Genomic DNA, 24,310 nt, shown 5'->3' with positions numbered 1-24,310 from the left:
ATATATATATATATATATATACATATACATATATATAGCCATGTACACAGAGTTTCGCATAAAAGACCTTAGAGTATTGACTATATATATTCAGCCATGTACACAGAGCTTCGCATAAAAGACCTTAGAGTACTGATAATTTGAATACAATAAGTTATTGAATACAATAAGAGAATTTGAGTACAATTTGAATACAAGGCATAAAAACACACCCCCAAAAATATTGTATTCAAGACTGGGTCACGCAAGAATAATTTAAAGCAAAATACACACACATTCTCAGGGCTGCCGACAGATTTCCCTCACTGTCCCACGCTGGGACTCTCTTTCATTATATATATATACACACTCACACATTTCTGGACCCCAGACAAATCTCTGAGAGCAAGCAGCAAAGATCAGTACTACAGGCGTCGCCCTGCAATTTGACTCATTAGGTGGAGACAAGGTTGAGGAGATCCACAGACATGCAAGAGAGACCACACTGGAGAGACAACACAGTGTACTGTACAGTGTCTGTTTGCGTCATTTCTTTGTGCTGGGATTGTCCCAACAATGCCTGCTTTCACTGCCAGATTGTAAGTGGCTTTTCATTATTTGCGCAGTAAATATTTTTAACAATACTTCCCTATGTTTTGCCTTTTGAACTTTACTGTTTAGAACTTATTCCATCAGAAGATTTGATCAAGAGCTTCATATATCTGCTTTCCCACCAGTTCTTATCAGAGATTGGTTTTTAACCCAAGAAGAAAATCTGTGGATGCTTTTTCCACATATACTGTAGGTGCATAGCTGAGACTGATCACACTGACTGTTTTTGATTTCATTCATGCTGTAGCTTAGGTCACAATTTGAACATTTTTTCACCCCTTAATGATTTAGTGCGGGACCTCAGACAGTAAGCACCATAGAGAGAATAACAAATGTTTGCCAAGTTGTATTGTCACTTTAAACACTTTATTTCACCACTATATTGTTTTGTATTGAGCTTCATATATCTGCATACCCACCAGTTCTTATCAACGATTATTTTTGAGCCCAACAAGAAAATCTCTGGACTGATTTTCCACATATACAGTAGGTGCATAGCTCAACATCACTGAGACCCATCACACTGAATGTTTTTTCTTTCACTGGTAGTGCTTAGGTCACAATTTGAACTATATACGGTACATATTTGAATATTTGCCAAGGCAAACTGTATGTGTGTGTATCTATCTATATACTATATATATATATATATATATATATATATATATATATATATATATATATCCCATCAGATCAGCAATACCTGAGGAAGAGAGAGAACTCTCAAAAGCTTGTCTTCTAATATCAATTGTTAGAAAAAATTAAAGCGGTATCACCTAATAATGAAGTAATCATTTACTCTGCACAATATTATTAATGAGACTCATACACTTGTGAAAGGAACACAAACGGGGCTGCAATGAGGTTGTTAAACACCAGTGAAGTTTAATGCTGTGCCACAGTACCTACAGTATTGAGGAGAGCTATCAAAGGGTGACAAAGGTGCTATGGCTATGAATCCCATCAAGGCAGAGCTACATTGGAATTGTAGGCTAGATGTGTGTGCATGGTGAGGAAAAGAGCATCATACAGGAATTCAATGTGGACAGTAGAAATAAAATGACTTAGCAGAGTTTAACAAGCAACACTGTATAAATGTAACTTCAAGCAAGAAAACACGCAATGAGCAGCAACTTGTTAGATACTTGTATATTAACACATGTAGATTCAGTATGACTATCATGTTCTGAGTAGTATTTTATCTAAACACAAGGGAAAATGCGGGCACTGTAAAATAGCAAATATACTCCTGTCTGCTGGTACCCCAATCCACAGGGGCATCCAAAGTGCCAAAATATCAACAGTGAAGATGAAAATGTGATGGGCACACGTACGTGTTAATAATCAGAATGCATTGTGCCAAGAACTCCAACGTTTCGGCTGCGTGAACCCACCTTCCTCAAGGTGAAGACAACTAACTTGCCCTCACCTTGATAAAGGCTGGTTCACGAAGCCGAAACGTTGGAGTTCGTAGTATTTTATCTAACTCACTACAAATTATCTATATGCATAAAATAGCCCAGGGTGGCCAAATGCAGTCCTCAAGGGCCACTAACAGGCCAGGTTTAAAGTCTATCCCTGCTCCAGCACAGGTGGCTCAATTAGTGGCTCAGTCATAATGATTGAGCTACCGGTGCTGAAGCAGGGATAGCCTGAAAACCTGAATTGTTGCCGGCCCTTGAGAACTGGAGTTGGCCACCCCTGCAAGTAGCCTATTTCTTTCCTTCTTTACCTTTTCCTTGGTTCAATTACCACACTAATCTCCTTTAGGATTACATCCACATTTTAAAGGTTTATATAGGAAAATCTGAAATCCTAACCACCAGTCCTGACTTCCTACCAATCACGTCTTTTCATTATTTCAAACATTTTCTGTTTACATGTGGAAAACCTTGAAGGGGTTAGTCTCTTAAATAAACTTAATTTCATAAGTACAGAAAAGGGCACTGCTATCCTTCACTAATTAGATTAAAAAAAGGGAATCATAAAAATCCTTTAAAAAAACCCACACAGCTGGATATAGCGTGTAGCTGTCATGTTATATTTCCCTACTTGATAAGCTTCCTGTATTGCGTTCTAAATATACTTTAAAAGTCTACAAGGATAAAGACTAATTGAAAAACACATTTTCCATAACCGCACTGGCAAGCTGCCCGATGTGTCCACATTTCTATCTTTGTAATTTATGACGGATGTTATAATACAGCCCCTCAATGTGGGTTGTAAAAGGGGGTACTTTGAGGATGTACTTAAATGACAATTTATTTCTATGAAACTATTTAAACTGCGGTTTAGATCATTTTCCCAGAATTAAACATATCATTTATCTACAACACTATTACATTTTTTGAAAAGGATTCTAGAAAACTGTCCCTTTGCTCAATTTATACATTTATCTCGTTATAATAAATTCTGGTATCATCAGACAGCTATTGAAACTGCCAAGTAAAGTTGAATGTCAGCTGCTTTCGGAATGCATTGAATTCTGCCCAGAAACATATTACTTACAGTGGGGAGTTGATAAACAGCATTTCAAACAGTATGAACCACCCACAGTGGAAGATATATTAGTTAGATATATGAACATTTATTAAATAATCTTGGTTATAGCAGACTACTTCTTTCAGAAATTAAAACCGTCCCCCAGGGTCATCACCAAAAATAATTTGTCCAAAAATCTTATGGCCGGCCTGAAATAAGAAGCTCCCTTGAGCAGTTTCATGTGATGAAAAGGTAAACAGTGATGCTAAGCTTAGATCGTTTGATAGTGTTAGCTAATGTTAGCTCATAAATCTTTTTAATAGCATTACCAATTCTATGGAAATATATTCAGTTTGTATACAGAACTGCGTAGAGAGTAAAATCAGTATGAAAATAAACATTTATTCATACAGACCCTTTGCTAATTTAAATAACAGAACAGGGATCAGTAGAATATTTTTTTAAACTTTGGCTATGTTGTTAATCATTATCTAACGTGGATCTCCAACGTGATTGTTTGACCAGTGTTAATTGTATATTTTAAGAGTTGAACGGTACATTATCTCCTTGAATTACAATGTACCAATTATGTGAAAAGTTGTCACACCAGCTATCTCAGAGAAAATCAGCACATCCGATAGCTTTGCTTCCAGTTTTTTGTTGCAAGGACCTTTTCCATAGCTGACACATTTTAAATACTGTATGCATTTCTGGAAGATGTCCCATTTATTCATGTGGTGCGAGTAAAGTGACATTAGTTTACAAAAGAAGGAAAAAGGCATAACCATCCTAAAATATTAAGGACGGGCATTTTTGCTTGTTGGAAATCAAAACTTGGGGAGCTTTGAAGACTGTTCGGGAGTTTGAGTCAAACTTCGTGAAATGAAAATTCAAGCCAAAACCCATGGACGGATCGTCCCCGGATTAAGTATTTTGTAAACTAGGTGAACGTATGGATTCAAAGGGAAGAAAAAAAGTTGCAAACTTTTGAAAATAAGAGTTGGAAAAAGTTTGCACACATTTCAGAATTTTGGGGGGAATTTTTGTCCATATTTTTTTGTTACAAATCCAAAACCAATCACGTTCTGGCAAAAGCAAAACAAAGTAGCTTTTTATTTCATTCAGAAATGTTCTCTGAATAAATTAATGCACATCCCTGTGTTATGCAGACACTTAGAATTGTTACAAATGTGCTTTCTCTTTCAAAGTTTGTCTTATTTAAAAAAATGATGCTCTGAGATTGGATGCATTACATGTATCTTTATATAATGTACTAAAATATAATATTTTTTTGTTGAAAATTGAGGATTGCTGCAACATTCTATACTTAAGTAATAATCCCCTCAGAACAGGGCATTACTGGCCAATAATGCACTGGCTGGAAGAGCTGAAGTTGGGTTAAAGTCCCTCGGCTTTGCCTTGGGCCTTCAGCTCTTCCAGTCAGTGCATTATTGGCCAGTAATGCCCTGTTCTGAGGGGATTCTTACTATTATAGGCTAAATGTTGGCTTTTTTCATCAAATAATTGACAGTTTTTTATAAATATATAAATCGAACTACGCTGATGCACCTTTGAAGGAAAAAGAAGTAAAGTAGCAAATGAGAGGGGAGAGAGGTGAGGCGGGGAGAGTAGAGAGAGAGAGGTGAGGGGGGGGAAGAGGAGGATGAGGGGTGGGGAGAAGTGAAAGAGAGGGGTGAGGGGGTTGGAGGCGAGAGAGGTGAGGGGGTTGGAGGAGTGAGGGGGTTGGAGGAGAGAGGTGAGGGGGGGAGGTGATGATGGGGGGAGGGGAGAGGTGAGGGGGAGGTGAGGGGGGAAGAAGAGATTGGTGAGAGGGGGTATGGAGAGGGAGAGAGGGGGGAAGAGATTAAGAGATGAAGGGGGGAGGGGGAGAGAGAAGTGAGGGGGGAGAGAGAGAGAAGTGAGGGAGGGAGAGAGAAGTGAGGAGGGGGGAAGAGGTGAGGGGGGAGAGAGGTGAGGGGAGAAGAGAGTGGTGAGGGGAGAAGAGAGAGGTGAGGGGAGAAGAGAGATGCAGGGGAAGAGAGAGGTAAGGGGGGAGAGAGGGGTAAGGGGAGAAAAGGGGAGGGGAGAGGTTGGGGGATTTGCTGTGAGAGAGGGAGAGACTGCATATGTTGTCGAGCTGAGTGAGGAGAGGAGCGGAGGTACTGCCAGAGCTTGGACCAGGAGAGGTATTTACAGTCAAGTTTTAAGATTGGCGTTTTTTTTCTCAGCGCGCTCTCAATGCATTTCTCAGCGCGCTCTCCCTGCATCTCTGAAAGGTGAATTGGCAAGTTGACAAAAATTCCGGGAATTACTGAATGAATAATGCTTGGAATTCTAAGCAATCAGATAGCAGGGATTTCAATAATGCTCGGAATTGTACTGCTTTGGCCTATAATATTTAATAATAATTTGATGCAATATAAACTGTTTGTACATTCCATTTAATTATTCTTGTGTTACACCTTTGTTACGTTGTGTCCCAGTTCTGTGGGCATCTATACAGCATGTACAGCATCTGTATCCCTTTTTTGACTCCTGCCAAACCAAGGAACCTTGCATAGAGGTACCAAAAATCATTTCAACACACAGGTGCATTTATTATTCTTGCATTTGCACCAGATTAACAACCGGTGTCACTTGTTTAGCAGATTCTTAAATCAGAGATTAAATCAAATCACACTTGGCACAGATTGCTACACACAAAAACTAAGAACTTTACATTATATATCCTATTATAACATATATATTTATTTATTTATAACATTTGTTAGTAACTCCTTTCAAACACAAGCACATGGGGCAAGAGAGGTGAAAATTATCTTTATGCATTGATGCACTTCAAACATGTTCAAACCATCTCTGTAACCATTTAAAGAGCCAATCTAAGCATCTTAATTTTTTTTAAATGTTTTAATATATGCTGCCTTTAATTACATTTATTGAAAACTAATTACCTAAACAGCCAATCGATTGGTTCTCCCGTGATCGATCAGCAAAATTCTGTTTCCCAGAGTTCACTAAATGGCTGCCATTGAGTTTCAAATCAATCAGTCATTCACTCAATGTAACTCACTAGCTACAATGCGTTCTTATATTACTAAGGTAACATTATCTATTGTTACAGTTTACAGCTGAAACAGCTTAAAGATCTTGCACTGCTTGGAAGGTGGGCTAAAACCTGCTATAGAAATCAAAGGATTCTCTGTGTATTAAAAAAAAGTAGTAAGTATTACGTAATACAGCAGAACTGATTTATTAAATAAAAACACACATGTAGGATATTGCTTGGATTGCGCCTTCATTTTCTTTCCAAAATCTTTGTTTGTTCTCCATGCTAAACTGTATTTTCAAAAATACTACAGCAGTAAAACATTAGCAGGGACTAATACTTTTACAGGTGACTTCATTGAAGAAGCCAACCATATCATACACAGAAGGGATTCCTGGGGCTCGATCTCTCTTTCTCCAGTTTCCTTGACCCTTATTCTAGAAACGGCGATAGCGCCGGATGAAAAGCTCCATTGTCTTCAATGTGGCTTTTCAATACGATAGCAACAGTCCTACCTCTGTTTATAGTATACGGTCCCTTTTAATAAGTAAGGACTAAGGAGAGAGAGAGAGACACGTCCAATGTCACACACCAGTAAAGGAAAATAAAAAACTGCAAAGAAGAAGGACATGTGACTAGGGCTTGTCATTGTATCTGTTGCATAGAAAGAGGTGAGGGAATGCCCCAGGATAATGTAAGGTATGCTGGACTTTGTTGGCAATAAATAGTGTATGGTACAAATTACTGTCGTTCGTACTGTACGTCATACAGCATTTTCCAAAAGCTGTCTCCCAGAGCATTGGGCAAGCATAATTAGTCATTCCCGAATTTCATACAACAAAGTTATCTGCTTTCCAAATAAATATACAATGTAATTCTGCAATCTTTTATATAAATAAAAAGCTTGTTCTCCACGCAAAACATCGACAAATAACAATGTCTATGTATGAGGCATGTCTACATTTAGTCTATTTTTAATTAATGGTAAACAGTACTCTACCTTGACGTTGTGAAAATTCCATACACCAATGTAGTTCGGGGATTGTCTGTTTCCATGAGAAAAACATCCTCTACATCAAAGAAGAAACATAAGATCAACATTGATTTGAGCATACTTTTGTGGTAATTATTATAGTTACAGATGTAGGGGGTGACATTATTCTCTTACACTACACAAATATTAAAAAATACTATTATCCATAGGCATCCCACAGGATTTTGGTGAAGTATATACTACATTATCGCAGACAATGAACATTAACTTCAATTGGCTTAAATGAAAAATACATACTGTAGTTACATATTAGATGAGGTAGAAAAAAGACATACTGTATGTCCATCGAGTTCAACCAATATTTTTCCTTAAGCAAATTAACATTTGCCATCATTTGTAGATTGACGTTTAGTTATAAAAAGACATGAGGACTAAAACTCATGGCACACTATGAAAGCATAAAAGAAATGAAAGGCTAGTCCAGGATTTGAACCCAGCTGGGACCTCTTGCATGCTAAGCAAGCACCATATTCCTAGAGCCTAGACCATTGGGAGCATATGCCCCAAACTGATCTATAATTAACTGTCACCCGGCTTGTCAATATATTGAAGAGGAACCAAAGTACAAGGAAGCTCTAAATTTCGAAATCAAGTAATGTCATTATTAAAAGTTGACATGTGTCATATTTAAGAGGTATCTCATTAGCAAGTGTCCTGAGTTGGCAACAGTAATTAACAGCAAAACAATGCATACATTCAATGAACAAAAACTTTGCGGAAATTCTATTAGTTTTAATCGCAGTTTTAACAAATAATTTGTTATATGTTATTGAATAGCACGTATGGACGACCCACTTTACTAACTAATTTCACTTTCACGCATAATTGCACTACTCAATACAATCTTATAAAGTATTATTAATGTTATGTAATGGTCACAGAGAAGTGTATCTGTTGCAGGTTTTGATGCATTTTAGTGCACCGAAAAGATAGTATTTCATAGACAAACTTGTTCATGAAATTTTTAAGAACACAGTTCTTCAACATATTTATATAATGGTCTGAAGAATAATATCATATCCCAAATTATTACCTAGTTCTTTAAAAGGTATTACCATTTTCCAATGCCTTACTAATAAGTAGTATCTGTCAGGAATCGGCGTTCTCCTCGCTTCCCACACATAGCACTCCCTCCCCGCAGGGAGCCCTTGGACACACAAAACAATCCTGCCTTACCGGCCTCCATGGCTCCTCGCCCCTGCCGCCATCGCGGGATCACTCCCCTCGGCAATTCCTCTGCTCAGCGACGGGCGCGCCCACGCCCTCCTGCACGCACACCTGCACCATCCACTGGCTCAGTTCACGCGCGTACACGAGTTACGGAGCACGCTCAGTCTGCACACTCTTATTCCCGTCCCCGGACCTCAGGCTCCGCCCCCGCACACTGCACGGGCATACTCAGGTTACTAACAAGACTCACCTGGCCTGTTATGCCTGCACCAATCTGCAGTGTCTCCCTGTAGCTCTTCCTGTCCCGCCTCCGTTCCTAATTGGACCTTTATCTAGCTCCTCTCTACTCTCAGTCTTTGCTCGACATAGTCTCTGTATGGAAGTACTTCTGGATTCTCTCAGTGTTTTCACAGGTTCTGACGCAGCTCGTATGACTACCCCCTCTGGCTCTCGATCTCGGCACTCCTTGGACAACGCTCACTCTGGTAACCCCTTGAACACGGCTTGGACTACGACCTATCTCCACTCTCCACTCTCTGACTTCAGCAAGGCATTCTTCACTCTATCTCTACAACCGGTACCGGCAAGTATTGTCTACCTTACTACACCTGGCCTGGCAACGCTTCATACCACACTCCGGACACGCTCCCTTTGCTGCGGGTGCGTGTATTACCACTTCCCCCTTCAGCTCAGGGGACGGGTCTGGTCTGCGGGCAGCACTAGCGTAACAGTATCCTACAGTGTGTATCAAAAATTATACAGTCTCAGCCCAAGGTCCTCAAAAGGGTGGTAAGCTTTACATCCCAATTCATATCAATGGTAGTAAAGGCGGGGCTAAAACTTAGTACTGTACCCTTTTGTGGATATGGACCCTAGTGACAAAAAGATGAAGTGAACCCAGTTTTGCAAAAAAACACTACTGCACACTTTTTAATAACCAAAGGGCCTGAATTATGGTATCATCACAGCACATACATTAGTCAACAACAGCAATACTAATTCCCTAAGGTCAAGATTGGACATTGTTTATGTGAGCTACTGAATAAAAGATATTAGAACCATGTCCTTTCTGGTTTAAGGATAAAGCAGCTCAATGATACTGTAGGTAACGGGATAAGAGTCACAATAACCTACATGCACAAAATGTTGACATATTTAAAAGTGAAATCCAACCTACAGTACACTCAACTGTGAGCTAAACACATCATATTAATTAATTGTCCCACATCTTACAAATTATTTTAGTTTGGTATTTTTTCAATCTATCACTAAGGCTTCATCTGATTCCACCTGCCATGTTTCTTTGAATTATTTTTTTTATCACAGATCATATGATATGAATTTTCACAGGGACCTTCTTTCACTAAGAGGGATGTCTGAGGAAGTTTATGAGTATCCTGCAGGAATCTTTAGATATTCATTTTCAAAATGGGAGGAAAAAGAGTCAAGAAAAGTGGCTTGCCCTTTCAAATATAACCCATAACATGCCTCTTGCATTAGTTGACTGTACCTAATTCATCAAAGTAGGTTTCTGTTCCATCACCATCCATCACTGAGCACACTAGCCTGGCCTTTAAAAATGTTGTCCATTTGTTAACAAGACTCCGCTGCCCACCAATGTCATTCTGCAAAGTAAAGACAAAACCCACAATTAAATGACGTGCGCCTCTGGGGGTTTCAAGGAAAGCAGATGCACATTTATAGATTACATTTGTACATATAAAGAAATACTAACATATCTATACCAATCACACAAATGCCACTGCTCTAATATCCGAGGATAGCTCATATAGCTGTACTGTACAAAAGATTCAAAACTACATTGATGGTGTGTATGTATATATATATATATATATATATATATATATATATATATATAAAACAGAAGACAGGTGTGCCCAATGCTACATCAAATTGACAAAACATATATGGTAATGAGTATAAAGTTTAAATACTTGAATAATAATAGTAATTACTTGGTTTTTTAGTTAAACCCTCTGGCCAAAACGTCGTAAGCCTGCATACCAAACGTCAAGGTAAACCAAAAATGCAGGTCCTAACATTAAAACTGTGAACCTTTCCTGTTACAGTTTTAGTGTTAGGACCTGCATTTTTGGTTTACCTTAACGTTTGGTATGCAGGCTTACGACGCTTTGGCCAAAGGGTTTAACTAAAAAAACAAGTAATTCCTATTATTATTCAAGTATTTAAACTTTATACTCATTACCATATATGTTTTGTCTATTTGATGTAGCATTGGGCACCCCTGTCTTCTGTTGTATACATTTGCCACGCTCAGTAGCACTTATTTTGGCATAAATATATATTCATGATGTGGTGGATGTAGGAGTTTGAGCTATCTGGGAACATGTGTGTGTGTGTGTATATATACATACATACATACATACATACATACATATATATATATATATATATATATATATATTTATTTTATTATATTCTTATTTTATATTTTTTATTTTTATCTATATTATTTATTATATATTTTTTATTCATTCTTTTCCAATTTCTACATTTATATTTGTGCTGAATCAACATGTAGTTCAGGTATTGTATATTATATGTTATATATATACACATGTATGTATATACTTTTATGTATGTTTTGAGAAATTTATATATGCTTTTCACTAACATTCCAAGTTTGTATTTTATCAGATAATATGTTTATTACTGTGTATTATATATCAACATCTGAACCATTTCAATATCTGTGTTTAGTAACATCGATATTTATACCCTTTTTCATGTCATTTATGAATATTTATATGTATATACACATATCTTTCATGATTATAGTTTTTGTTATGTTATATGTACCATGTATTCACCCTATGTTCCCCTTATGTTTCATCCCCCTTTTCCCTTTCCAGCCCTTCAAGAGTTAATGATTGCAGCAATCAATTTGTATTCAGGTGTCTTTAATGTGCTCTATTTAATTATGGCATATATATATATCTATGGCATTTTTTGTTAGTACAGCTCTTACCCCTGAGGAAGTCACATATCGCGCCGAAACGCGTAGGGAAGTAGCTAGCATTGGACTTTTATTGTACACAACTCATATTTTGAGTAGTTTTATCTTTTGCTCGCTTTGGAGCCACTCCGTCTTTCATCACAATTGGAACCCTGATGCAGGAAGTCTGACTGCCGTGTCAGCATCCCTTAGTATCGGTGGACACATACTCTCGCGGGATTTACAACCAGGAGGAGTGTGTTGGACTCCACACACGGTATCTATCCACGGAGGCTCCATCGAGTGATTGTAAAGACTTTACTCACTGTCTTATTTCATTTTGCACAATGTAAGTGTCCGTGATTCATCTGCACGTTCATTTTAATTATTAAATTACAGTATTATGCTATGGGAGCCGCGCTGTCTTCTTTTCGTTATATATATATATATATATATATATATATATATATATATGTGTGTTTTGCATATATATTGTTTTGCATATGCGTATGTATAGCTAAATGTGAGAGGTAATCATAATCATGAATAAATACCCATTATTTTGTTATGTAACTTCACAAGTGGGAAAGCACTTTTAAATATTTTAATACAATATGTGCATGGATATTTTTTTCATGTTCTGTAGCTTCACAGCAACACTTTTTGATGGCTCAGAGGAAATAACTCCTGCCTTTTTGTATTTAAATGTATTTTATGTGGATCCATTTCTTCTTTTATGCCAAGTCAAAATAACCTTCTACAAGGATCTGTCAGATTTGTCAATACAGTAAGGTGAAATAAACATTTAATAATATAATTTAAATGATTTATAATTATATTAAGTGATAAGTGATTACATTTTTAACATACAGTATATAAAGACACACAAGGTTGAAACAGTCTGTCTGTGAGTGGGTTTATTGGCTTTGCATCTCATCCCAGGCTATGTTTAAAAGCTGTGTTTAAAGCAGCATGCATTGGCTTAAGGGTTTCCCATGTAATGTGGTCTTGAGACAAAGGTGGCACTGTGTGCTCATTTGCATGTCATTTCCTAGAATCCCTTGCTGCAGGGAAAGCTCTGTATGCTAGGTGATAATGGTGAAAAGCAGGGTTGCAGACTTATCTAAGACATGTGAATGTGCTCACAAGTAATATATATATATATATATATATATATATATATATATATATATATATATAAATATATATATTATTTTTCTGTAGCCCCATCCAGTCAGTGTGTTTACATTTTTTCAGCGTGATGGTAACATGGTGGTGAGTGAAGGATAAAAAATGGGCGCCAGGTAGTTTTATTAAAATAGCTAATTTGACTGTAAAATTTTGAACAGCACCAATGATTTTCTTACAACAATACATTCCCCCAATAGGTGATTCCTGGCCCTCAACCTAAAGGGGGTGCTTGCTTCAGGAGTTTAGGAGGGCTATCCAAGAGGAGACTTCTACCAGGCAAGGACTAGGCATACTGTACCAACTTCAAATAATAATGGAAACCTTTAAGACCCCAAATTACTCACAGGATCCTGATCCTGCTTGATACTCTGGTAGTCTTCTGGCCACTTGTCCAGACTAACCCATGTTGCCAAAAGATTGCACACAATTAACCATATTTATGAAGAAAATATATAAATGAACTAAATAATTTGTCATACTGGATGTGCAGTGCAGCTTCTTTGTTTATGGATGTATATATAAACTGATTTAGATGTTATTGCCTCCATTATTGCTAAATAATGCGCTAAATAATGCATGCGCTTTCTCCTTAACAATCGTTTTTAACGGTCCTACTGTTAAATAATGCACCAGTGTTAACGCAATTTATCGGGCTGATGGGGATAATAAAGTTGGATACATATATACAATAGATACATCTATCGATGGATGTATTAATCTCCTTGCAGCTCCTCTGGCTTCTTTCCTGATAATTTAATATTTCGAAAATAAAAGACATATGTTATGGACATTACAAGAGGGCAAAAGTTCCAGTAAATTTTTATGATTATCATTTGCCCTTTTTCTCCTCCTAATAAGCGTGGAATGTTTCTAGAGCACTCATTCATTCACATCTAATGAATGTAAAAGTATTCCAGATACAGATAACGATATATGAGATACAAACACATCCTGTTTAATAATGTATGTCCTTCATTCCTCGGCTAATCATGAGCAGGAAATGTACTTGCGCTGAGTTTTGGAGTTGATATAATTATTATTTTGTTATTAGATTGTCTGAAGCCTGCTGCAAACAAACAGAAACCAGCTTACTGGACAAACTCTCCCTATCACGGAATGAATCTGCTTCGTGCTCCCGCTGTTGTCCGTCAGTCGCTCTTTCAAGAAGAAGTAAACTTTGGCATCGTTTGGATCAGTTCCATCTGGGAGGAGCTGCGCGTCCACAAAAATTGGCTCTAGAACATAAAATATTACTTATAAATATCACATAATATACATGTATGGTAAAATAATGTCTTTTATATGCAGTGTTGATAGGGTTTATTACTATGCATATTATTTTTTTATATTAAATTGAAAATGTACTTAAAGTGAAGCAGTACCTTTTTTCCACTTTACAATGCATGTACTGTACTGTAAACATCATATATGTGCATTACTGATGTAATAACGCATTTGTAACCAAAATAAATACAGTAGGCTTTATTGAAATAAAATCTTTAATGTCAGCTGATTTTTCTTATGTGCTGACAGATACAACATGGATGAATGGAAAATTATTTTAAAAATATGTAGGAAGGATGAAGGAGAGGGCATATCTTCTACTGTACAGTATTTTTACTGAAAGGGCAGGAAGGTGAGGTGCATTTATTTGACTGACTGATATATTTTTGGGACTTATTTTTTGTGACTTTGGTGAAAACAGTACAGTACAATACTGTACAGTACAGTGTTTTACAATGCTGTGCTTCCGTAGGCCGCGCGTATAGTGCCCGCGACCGGCGACGTCACCCATCCCCGCTAGCGAAAGTTATATTTCGCTTTGCGGCGGCATCGCAGACTCCCGGGCATTTGATTTGTTCAGGGGCTGTCACATGAGGTGACAGCCCTTGAAAATCAAATATTCCCGGCTTCCAAAGTCCGCTCCGTCGCATTGCCGCTCTCGCGCTTACTATAAGCGCACGCGGCGGCGGCAATGTGTCTGTTTTTGGGCGGCATCGCCGGCACTATACGCACGGCCTTACTCAGGTCCTTGATCAGCTTGGCTTACACGCACGCACTCCCTCAGTCACACACGAACTCCCTCAGTCACACAATCTCTCACGCACTCCCTCAGTCACACAATCTCTCACGCACTCCCTCAGTCACACAATCTCTCACGCACTCCCTCAGTCACACAATCACGCACGCACTCCCTCAGTCACACAATCACGCACGCACACGCACTTAGTCACGCACACGCAGACGCACTCAGTCACGCACACGCAGACACACGCAGACACACGCACACACCCGCAGACACACACGCAGACACACACACAGACACACACGCAGACACACACTCAGACACACTCAGACAGACACACTCAGACAGACACACTCAGACAGACACACTCAGACAGACACACACACACTCAGACACACACACACACACTCAGACACACACACACTCAGACAGACACACACACACACTCAGACAGACAGACAGACAGACACACACACTCAGACAGACAGACAGACACACACACTCAGACAGACACACACACTCAGACACACACACTCAGACACACACACACACACACACACACACACACACACACACACACACACACACACACACACACACACTCAGACAGACACACACACACACTCAGACACACACACACACACACACACACACACACACACACACACACACACACACACACACACACACACTCTCAGGCAGACAGGCAGACACACACACTCAGACAAACACACACACACACACACACACACTCAGACACACTCAGACACACTCAGACACACACACACACACACACACACACACACACACAAGCACAGAATGCAGTAGAAGAGGACCTCCTCCTCCCCCGTAGCCTGTAACTCACATGCAAAGTTCCGTTCTGCTGCAGCAGCAGCAGCAGGAGACTAGAGCGAGATCTGAGGAGGGAGGAGGGAGGAGGGAGGAGGGAGGAGGGAGGAGGGAGGAGGGAGGAGGAGAACGGAGGGAGAAAAGCCAGGAGCTGCAGTGCGGGCGGAATCACTGCTATAGCAGCTGATTGATGGCGCGCCCGATCTCCCCCTTCCCCCTGCCATCCGGCCCCGTTCCCCGTTACCCTTTAACTGCACTCCCACTCAGTTAGGGATGAATGAACAATGAACAATGAAGGAGGTTGCTGTATTGGAGGTGCGCACGCACGCACGCCGCCCCCTGGTGTCTGTACTCGCGAAGCACGTGTACGTACACAGGGGTATGGTGTAACTAAAAAAAAATGTACGTACTTGCGAGTGTACGTAAAGTGGGTGTATGTAAAACGGGGTATGCCTGTATATATATTATACTGAAGAAATAATAATAAAAAAATAAAAAAAAGATATTACTGTCTTAGATAGTATATATATATATATATATATATATATATATATATATATATATATTCTAAGACAGTAATATCTTCCCCAAATAATATATTTATTTGGAATCTCAGGTAGGGAAACATTAAATAACTTGACCATGTTTACATGGAGTCACTACTGGGCATTTATTTTTTATATTTTTTTGCTTCTTGAACAAGCTGCAGGTTTGTATGAGCCCAAAGTAAATAAAAGTATTGTGCATGGTTTGCTACACTGATTTAGGTTTGCATGACTCATTTCCGAAAGCTCATAAAAACATCTTAGATTCTGAAACAAAAAAATTAAATAGTGGAAAATTTGGTCACATGGTGGATTGCTTTCATTGTATCACACCTCTGCTTCTTATTTCTTATATATTTAAATTGGGTAAAGCAAGGGGGAAAAGACTGCACTGGCTAAGGTAGACTTTAATGCAGCAAGTCCGCCCCCCACCCCCCCATCCCCACGAAGCATCTAGGAGTTTAACTCATATAATGTTAGTGTCTTGCATCCTGAGCATCTCCTGCTCCTTTTTCCTTTTTTTTAAAGAAGATTCTTTTAGTGTTAAAAATCAGGATTTTCTTAATCTCTACCATGGTAACCTTTAAACTGCACTAGGCACTGGTGGAAGTTCCCTTTTAAACACCCAGAACCTTAGGGACCTATGCACTAAGCAACGAAAAGCCACTTATCGAGGCCTTTTAGCCAAAAAGTAATTGTGTCCATGATGGCAAGCCGTCCAGGTCCTGAGGAAGCAAAGCAGCTCCCAACCATCACACTCCCACCACCATGCTTGACGGTTGGGATGATGTTCTTGTGTTCGAACGTAGTGTTTGGTTTTCGTCAAACATAACATTTCTCATTGAGGCCAAAAATTTCAACTTTTAACTAGATTTTCCAAAGAACATTCTTCCAGAGAACATTCTTCCAGAAGTCTTGTATATCATCTATGTGCTCTTTGGAGAACTTCAGACGTCAGTAATGTTCTTTTTAGAAAGCAGTGGTTTCCTCTTGCTGTCATTCCCTGAATACCATTCTTGTTCAGTCTTTTTCTGACAGTTGAGCCATGAACACTCACATTAGCCAAGGCGAGAGTTACCTGCAGATGTGTGGATGTTATTCTGGGGTTCTTTGTGACTTCCTGGATGATTTGCTGGTTTGTTCTTGGAAAGATTTTCGTAGGACGACTGCTCCTGGGTAGAGCGACTGTGGTCTTGAACTTTCTCCATTTGTCTGAATGCGGATTGGTGGAGTCCCAAATCCTTAGAAATTGTTTTGTACGCTTTCTAAATTAATGAGCTTCCATAACTGCTTTTCTGAGGTCCTCCGAGATTATTTTGATCATGGCACGACGTGTTTCCACACACCTGTATGGTGAAGACCAAACTCACAAAGTTTCTGATCTATATATAGGGTGGGGCCTCCCAAACTCACCTATGAAGATCTACCTATTTATTTAAACACCCGATTGTAATAATCCCCTTTAATTTAGCTGGGGGGAAAAAACAAGGGTGTCCCTTACTTTTTCACATACCCTGACTCTTAATTACTCATTGTTTGTCTGACTCATACATATTTTGTTTCAAAAGACATGGAATTAGTTAATATCAACCCTACGGGATATTTAAGAAAAGACTGGTTTTAATTCAAGAAGGTTATCATGGAAAAACTATAGAATTTCCATAATTATCATTGCGGTTCACAAACTTTGTCTCGCCACTGTACCTTCCTACCTGAAATAGAAAAGCTTGTAATAAAAAGTATTATACAGCACTAATTACACCGTGTCCCATTATTTGTTTTCCAGTATTTTATTTTTCCCTTCTTCAATAAGAACAATACATGTGTAGCTTCTGATGTGAGAGCTGGCTTCTTACTGTGCTACTGACTGTAGATTGAGGCCTGGGCAGCATATGAATGTACTAAAAGCTAAAACGGAACAACATTGTGGATTTCATTGTGTAAGATTCAAACAATTAACAGCTTTAAACCTGGCCACTCCAGTCAGGCTGTTCAGTGGCACAGTCTTTAGGGTGGAGGCTTATCCCATGGCCAGACAATGAGGATCTACCCAAAGAGTGAAGCTGGTACACACAGCTAAGGTCCCCAATACTCTTGAACCACATCATGCATCCTACGTTGCCAATCGTAGGGTGTGCTTTATTGGCCACAGGCTCTAGCAGACCAGTGGGTGCAGTGGGCACCAGGGTCTTGTTTTCCCTCCTAATTATCCAACAGCAGACACTGCTATTTATAGTTTAGCCTAAAATCACTCCCTACTGCTAGGGTTGCTAAAACTACTCCTAGATGGGACAGCACACGGAAGCTTTGAGAGCTAACACATGCCTGTCTAAATAGCTGGAAACATGCGATTAGCTAAATTAGAATGCAGAACTAACAAGGTTGGTTATTCTCAAAAACCTCACCACTTAGCCACTTTGAATTGTGCTGGTCTGTTCTCACGGCATTGCGCTTGGTGAGACTGCGGAATATGGCAGAGTCCGTGCCCATGAAATCTATATACATTCCAGAGAACAGCTCTTCATCTATAAAAAAAGGAAAAATACGTTGACATTTTACTTGTTACATCTGTTACTAGATATCTATGTGATATATAATGTGTTTTGAGAGAGAGAGAGAGAGAGAGAGAGAGAGAGAGAGAGAGAGAGAGAGAGAGAGAGAGAGAGAGAGAGAGAGAGAGAGAGAGAGAGAGAGAGAGAGAGAGAGAGAGAGAGAGAGAGAGAGAGAGAGAGAGAGAGAGAGAGAGAGATTTCTCCAGGCACTCTGGAGCTTAAGTACTGTAGCAACGATTGGTGCTCACTTCATCAAACCGGCTTCCATGTAACGCCCATATACTCCCAAGATATGTAGATAGAAATAGAGGAGGGCACTACAGGCTTTCCTTACAGAGAATTTGATTAGCCAAAGATTAGCAATGTTTCAGCAGGGCACAGCAGGATCTATCAAGCACAGCCCTTGAGCACCTGAAGGCTGCTTGTCCAGCCGACCCATTATTAATCTTTGGCTAATCAAATTCCATGTAAGGAAAGTCCGTAGTGACCTCCTACTTCTATCCACATAATACATTTATTAATACACACATTTTTGGGCAATCGAGAACGGCTACTGAATATTATGTTATACTATTTTAGACTGTCGAAGAACAGTCTCGTTATAAAGCAGATGTTTGAATTGTAATTTGCATATTGATTCAGTGATTATACTGCGTGATGAGACCACTATATTATCAACCTACAGTATGTTGAAAGGCACTTTTGAACTATACATGTTCTGTTGTCACATCAGAATAGTGAATAATAATTATGGGGGATTCCCAAAGCTGCAATAAGGGACATTGGAGCTCAATAGTAGTTACCTGCCATTCAAGTCAATGGTAGGTAACGTATATCGATTTTTGTGAATCCCTCCCTTATAATAGTTACATGCAAATGAAACATATTAATGTGTAACAGTTAAATAATTGTATACATTGAACTGCAGATTTCAAGGGAAGCAGATCATGTTTGGGAGCCCAAGCTGACCAGAGGATCCCACACTCTCTTTCTTAAGAAGGTTAAATAGATAAAAAGCTCATTGTTATGGTTTACAGTAATTCAGACTGGAGACATCTGAATCATTCAGTATGTTGCAACGCATAACAATGTTTGAATGCAATATTTATTTTTTATTGACCTTTTCATTACATACTGTATATAGCATTTACATTACTGCTGCATTGGTTACATATTGTATAGTAAGGCAGGGGTGCTCAACCCCAGTCCTCAAGCCACCACCCACCCCCCCCCCCCCCCCCAATAGGTCAGGTTTTCAGGATATCCTAGCTTCAGCACAGATACAGGTGGCTCAATCAGTCACTGCTTTAGCACAGTTGGCTCATTAAGTCCCTGCTTCAGCATAGGTTTCTCAATCCGAGGCTCAGTCTTTGACCGTGCTGAAGCTGGGATATCCTGAAAACATGACCTGTTGGGGGAGACTTAGGGAATGGAGTTGAGCACCCCTGCAGTAAGGTACAAGACATCCTGTACTTTATTTATGTTTTGTAATGAATTGTTTTTAATGGCTCTTCTTCTAAATTCTTGTGGTCATTTCTCCAACCCAAATAATATGAACACTTATTAAAGCTTCCAATTGGTAATCTTGTTTCCTACCATCATTATTATCTCAAGCATTTAAATATATTGGCTGTTAATACCCCTTTATGGGTTTTGGGGCACCTCTTTCCAAGGTTTTCAGGCTTAAAAAAAGATCAGTCAATGAGATTAGTTCTGTCGCTATGCAGCTAAATTCCATTATATCAACTCTGCCTGCTGCCTCATACTGAATCCCCATTTTCCTCATTGTTTCTGTATATAAGACGGTATTTTAGATTTTTGGACTATGTAGAATGTCTGTCTGAACAATTATTTACTTAAGGTATATATATTTTGCACATTTTCTATATTATATAATAAAACAAATGTAAGTATTTTGATTATTTCTAGGAATACTTACTAATCATAACAGACACGGTATTCACTTTTGGATTAAAAGAACAGCGCCCTTTTCCGGATTCATTCTTGTAATCAATTAAGAAAAGGTGATCCTACGAAAAGAAAGGAAACATCTTAATTTTAGGATTGTTAACATAAGTTTTTAGGAAACCTAGCAGAAGAAAATGCATTGACACTTCAATTGTGTGTAAATACCTTTTTTTCATGGACTAACAAACTTTTTTTATACTGATGAACTTTTAACCTTCTGCATTCATCGGGATAGAACATATGGCAAAATAAATAGTATTTAAACAAGTTTCCATATTTGCTGAAGTGGTCACAAAGGAGTTCTTGTACATTTTGCTTTGCGAATGGTTTTTCCTTTTTAAAAACCAGGGCGGTTTTATTAAAGTAAATGTATATTGTCTGTACGGTTTTGTATTATCATGCAATATATAGTCATTTCCTGTAGGTATGGAGAGGGGAAAATGATATTGGCCCATATTTACTAAGCCATAAGTGAATGTGCTTTACTGTGTCTTCTAGCACCGGAGGGTCTTATAACATAAGACAGCTTAGTAAATTTGGCCATAATGGGTTCCAGGATATTATATTGCTCTGTAATTCTAGTTTTGTAAAGTATGATTTCTAGATAGATGTATCGCTGTGCTCTACAGTAGAATATAAGAGATAGACCAAGGAAAATGCTTAATTGAAATAAATCTTGTCATTGCTCAAAATTTGTTGTTGTTAAATTTACTTGAACTGGGAAGCAGGATCATGTTGACTTTGCTACCGTGAGCCCCCAATTCTCCTCCTCTTCTTCATGAGACATGGATCTCCCATAGCTAGGGACAAAAAATGGGCATTCCCCTTACCTGCCAATGAATAAGGTAAATAGTGGTAAAAGTGCTCATCATCCCTCATTGTTCAGGGGCTAATTTCAATTCCTGAATGTTTTAAATTAAAATTCTTTTTTTTTTTGTTGTTGCATGGATGCGTGCAGTATAAATACTCTTCACATTATTTTTGTGTATATACAGAGACATTTATAAATATTTATTTTGGGCACAACTGCTGAGATTATGTTTTATAATGTTGGTGTATGTATTGCTCTGAATAACACCAGATTTGCATTCGTATATGGCCCTGCTCATATTGTGTAAAAGGCACCGAGCAGAGTTCAGTGAAACAAAACCAACCCGGGGGAGGGGGGAATAATCCATAGATTTGAATGGCAGGGTGCGATACCCCACATCTGAACTTGATAAATCTGACCCTAAGTGGTTTAACGTCAAAGAGCAACTACAATGCACAATAGTTTCTAACCATCAAATCTGCAGCACATGCCTTTCAATGGAGTCTTTTGTTCCTTGCATTATGAATAACATCTTTGATTTTTAGCCTCACTGTGTAGAAAGAATGTTTTTCTGTGAACTTTCATACACTCTTATAGTTTCAGACACAGCCTAGGGTGCAGACAACCAAATATCTCCCACTCCTTTATAGAAGAAGAGGGACTCATCTGCAAAGCAATATATGCACTTTAAACTGACTTCAGTTCAGTAAAAGTGCAAATGAGATAGGATCTGCTGGTAAACAGGTACACTAAATTAAGGAATAGATGCATCATCTTTACTGAAACAAAGAATGTCTTTAAATTCTGGTTCTATTATCTACTGTGCTATTGTTGGCTTAAAGATTTGCATCAACTTGTTGCTGTCAGCAAAATAACAGATATACAGTCCTGTCGTCATCTCTGACCCAAGTTGATTTAATCAATTGATCAGAGGCATGTTATTTTGAGGAAATGTATGCTGAAGTCAAGTTTCTCTTTCAGAATAATGTGTGTCAAAAATAACACATTAACACAAAAATAAATGTCAAAAAGTTCTCAATCATTTCCTCAATGAATTGAAGTCTTTTTAATGCCCGCTTCAGAAGTCTTGTAGAACATGTCCAATTTCCCAATATATTCTCGTTGACCAAAGGTTGGTATGTTTAATTTGAAATGTACAGTATGGGAATCTCTAAAGAGTGATCTTGGATCAGTGAAAGCTTAATACATGAAATAACTGTTTCACAAATCCCTTGTTGTGGACTTGCATGTGTCTCTGAGAAAGAATGTAACTAAGTTATTACACTGTTTCCTAAATATGGACTGTATGCTTTTTTACATGGCTTTTACCAATATGTACCGTTGCATTTGTACACTATAAGAGCTGTACAACATTAATTAGATGTGTATCTTCTTCAATGGAGCCAGGATGCAGTCAGTTTAGATTTGTATAGCCCAGCGGTGGGCAACTCCAGTCCTCAGGAGACACCAACATGTCAGGTTTTTGGAATATCCCTGCTTCAGCACAGGTGGCTCAATCTTTGACTGAGCCACTGATTGAGCCACCTGTGCTGGAGCAGGGATAGCCTGAAAACCTGACCTGTTGGTGGCCCTTGAGGACTAGACTTGGCTACCCCTGCCATTCATATCAAGAACATTAAGTCAAGAGTACAGTTCAAAAGCTTCACTTAGTTCTATATTGCTGACAAGACCAACACACACACACAATGGGTTGTACAGGTCCTGCTAGCAACACAGCAGTTCACAGATACAGTTCGAAGTGTGATACAAATTACATCAGAAATAAAGCATAATGGAATATACATATCCATCAAAACCAGTCCAATGAAGGATAACACTTACCTCAGACCTACGCCCTCTGTTGACATACGTACAAACTGGACTGAAAGCGCCACTCCCGCAAATATACAAATGAGTTCGGTTGAAACTCTGAATTACGCGCACAAAATTTCCACAGCCATGCTTTAAAGAAAAAGAAAAGGACAGTGATAGCAATTAAATCATGGGCACATCATAATTATATTAGTGCATTAGTACTATAGATTGTTACTATATATGTCTGATTTACCAACGATATAGTAAATATGCACATACATACTCACATTAGTATGTAATTAAATCAACATATCAACATTAACCCATTCACTGCTAAAGGGATAAGCACTGACAGGGTTAAGAATTCAGATATGCGCTCTATGCGATATATATATAAAGAAAATTCTGAAGGAATGGCATAAAAATTCCACGTTGTACTGCATTTAAAATAAGAGTCCATATGCATTTAAAAGTCAGCATCTAGTATATTTATATATTTATATATTTATTCCTTGTAACTCTGGAGTGAATCAATGGGAGATATGTATCAAGTGTCGTAAACTGGAGCATTGTTCCAAAACAGGTGCAAATGTTGTCATTTTTAATTCTGTGTGACTACTAAAGTCCTTTTTGCCCCAATTTGCTCCACGGGGCACCATGATTGTTTTGGGGAGAGGTTCCGAGAGAGTCAGTTCAACATTATATTGATTGCATATTTACATACAGTACAATGGCCCCCGATCCACAAAAGGGTGCTAAAACCACACTAATACAAAATACAATTCCCTAAATGAGAGATAGATACAGTCTATCTATCAAAATGAAGAAAACAATAAATGGACCAGTGCCTCAGTATGTTGCAACAATATATAGACTATATAGACTAGCTAAAGTGACTAAGATTAAGTGGTAGCTTGAGGGTTGTGTGATGGGTTCATGCCATTGCTGATATCATCAGTTGTCATTGCTGATGTCATTTGTGATGTCATCAGTGATGTCATCAGTGAATTCTATCCAAACAAACAAAAACCTGCTCCTAGATCTCAGGAACCCTCATGTAAAATTTGGTTACGATATCTTCATATGTGTCAAATGCATAGCGAACAACAGACAACTTTCCAAAATATATAATAGACATATACTGTATATACATATACAGACAAGAGGTGGAGGCACACTCAACATAGACAAGGGATAGAAAAGGACGGGGCTCTTAACGGCAAACCACAAC

The 24,310-nt window shown here is 38.6% G+C and overlaps 1 protein-coding gene across 1 annotated transcript in view; it reads right to left on the bottom strand.

Moving 5' to 3' along the window:
- The window catches only part of SEMA3C (semaphorin 3C), a 95,158-nt gene that overhangs the window by 50,509 nt on the left and 20,339 nt on the right, over nt 1-24,310 (bottom strand). The window contains exons 3-8 of the mRNA XM_075599585.1: nt 23,107-23,226; nt 20,425-20,515; nt 18,339-18,458; nt 13,606-13,748; nt 9,856-9,970; nt 7,122-7,191 (exon numbers count right to left, since the gene is read on the bottom strand). Coding sequence (XP_075455700.1) covers nt 7,122-7,191; nt 9,856-9,970; nt 13,606-13,748; nt 18,339-18,458; nt 20,425-20,515; nt 23,107-23,226 — 659 coding nt within the window. The remainder of the gene's footprint in view (nt 1-7,121; nt 7,192-9,855; nt 9,971-13,605; nt 13,749-18,338; nt 18,459-20,424; nt 20,516-23,106; nt 23,227-24,310) is intronic.

Source organism: Ascaphus truei, chromosome 5 (assembly GCF_040206685.1).
Source record: "Ascaphus truei isolate aAscTru1 chromosome 5, aAscTru1.hap1, whole genome shotgun sequence".
Taxonomy (NCBI): Eukaryota; Metazoa; Chordata; class Amphibia; order Anura; family Ascaphidae; genus Ascaphus; species Ascaphus truei.
The sequence above is the reverse complement of the archived record's forward strand: the minus strand, read 5'-3'. Positions and strand labels throughout refer to the sequence as shown.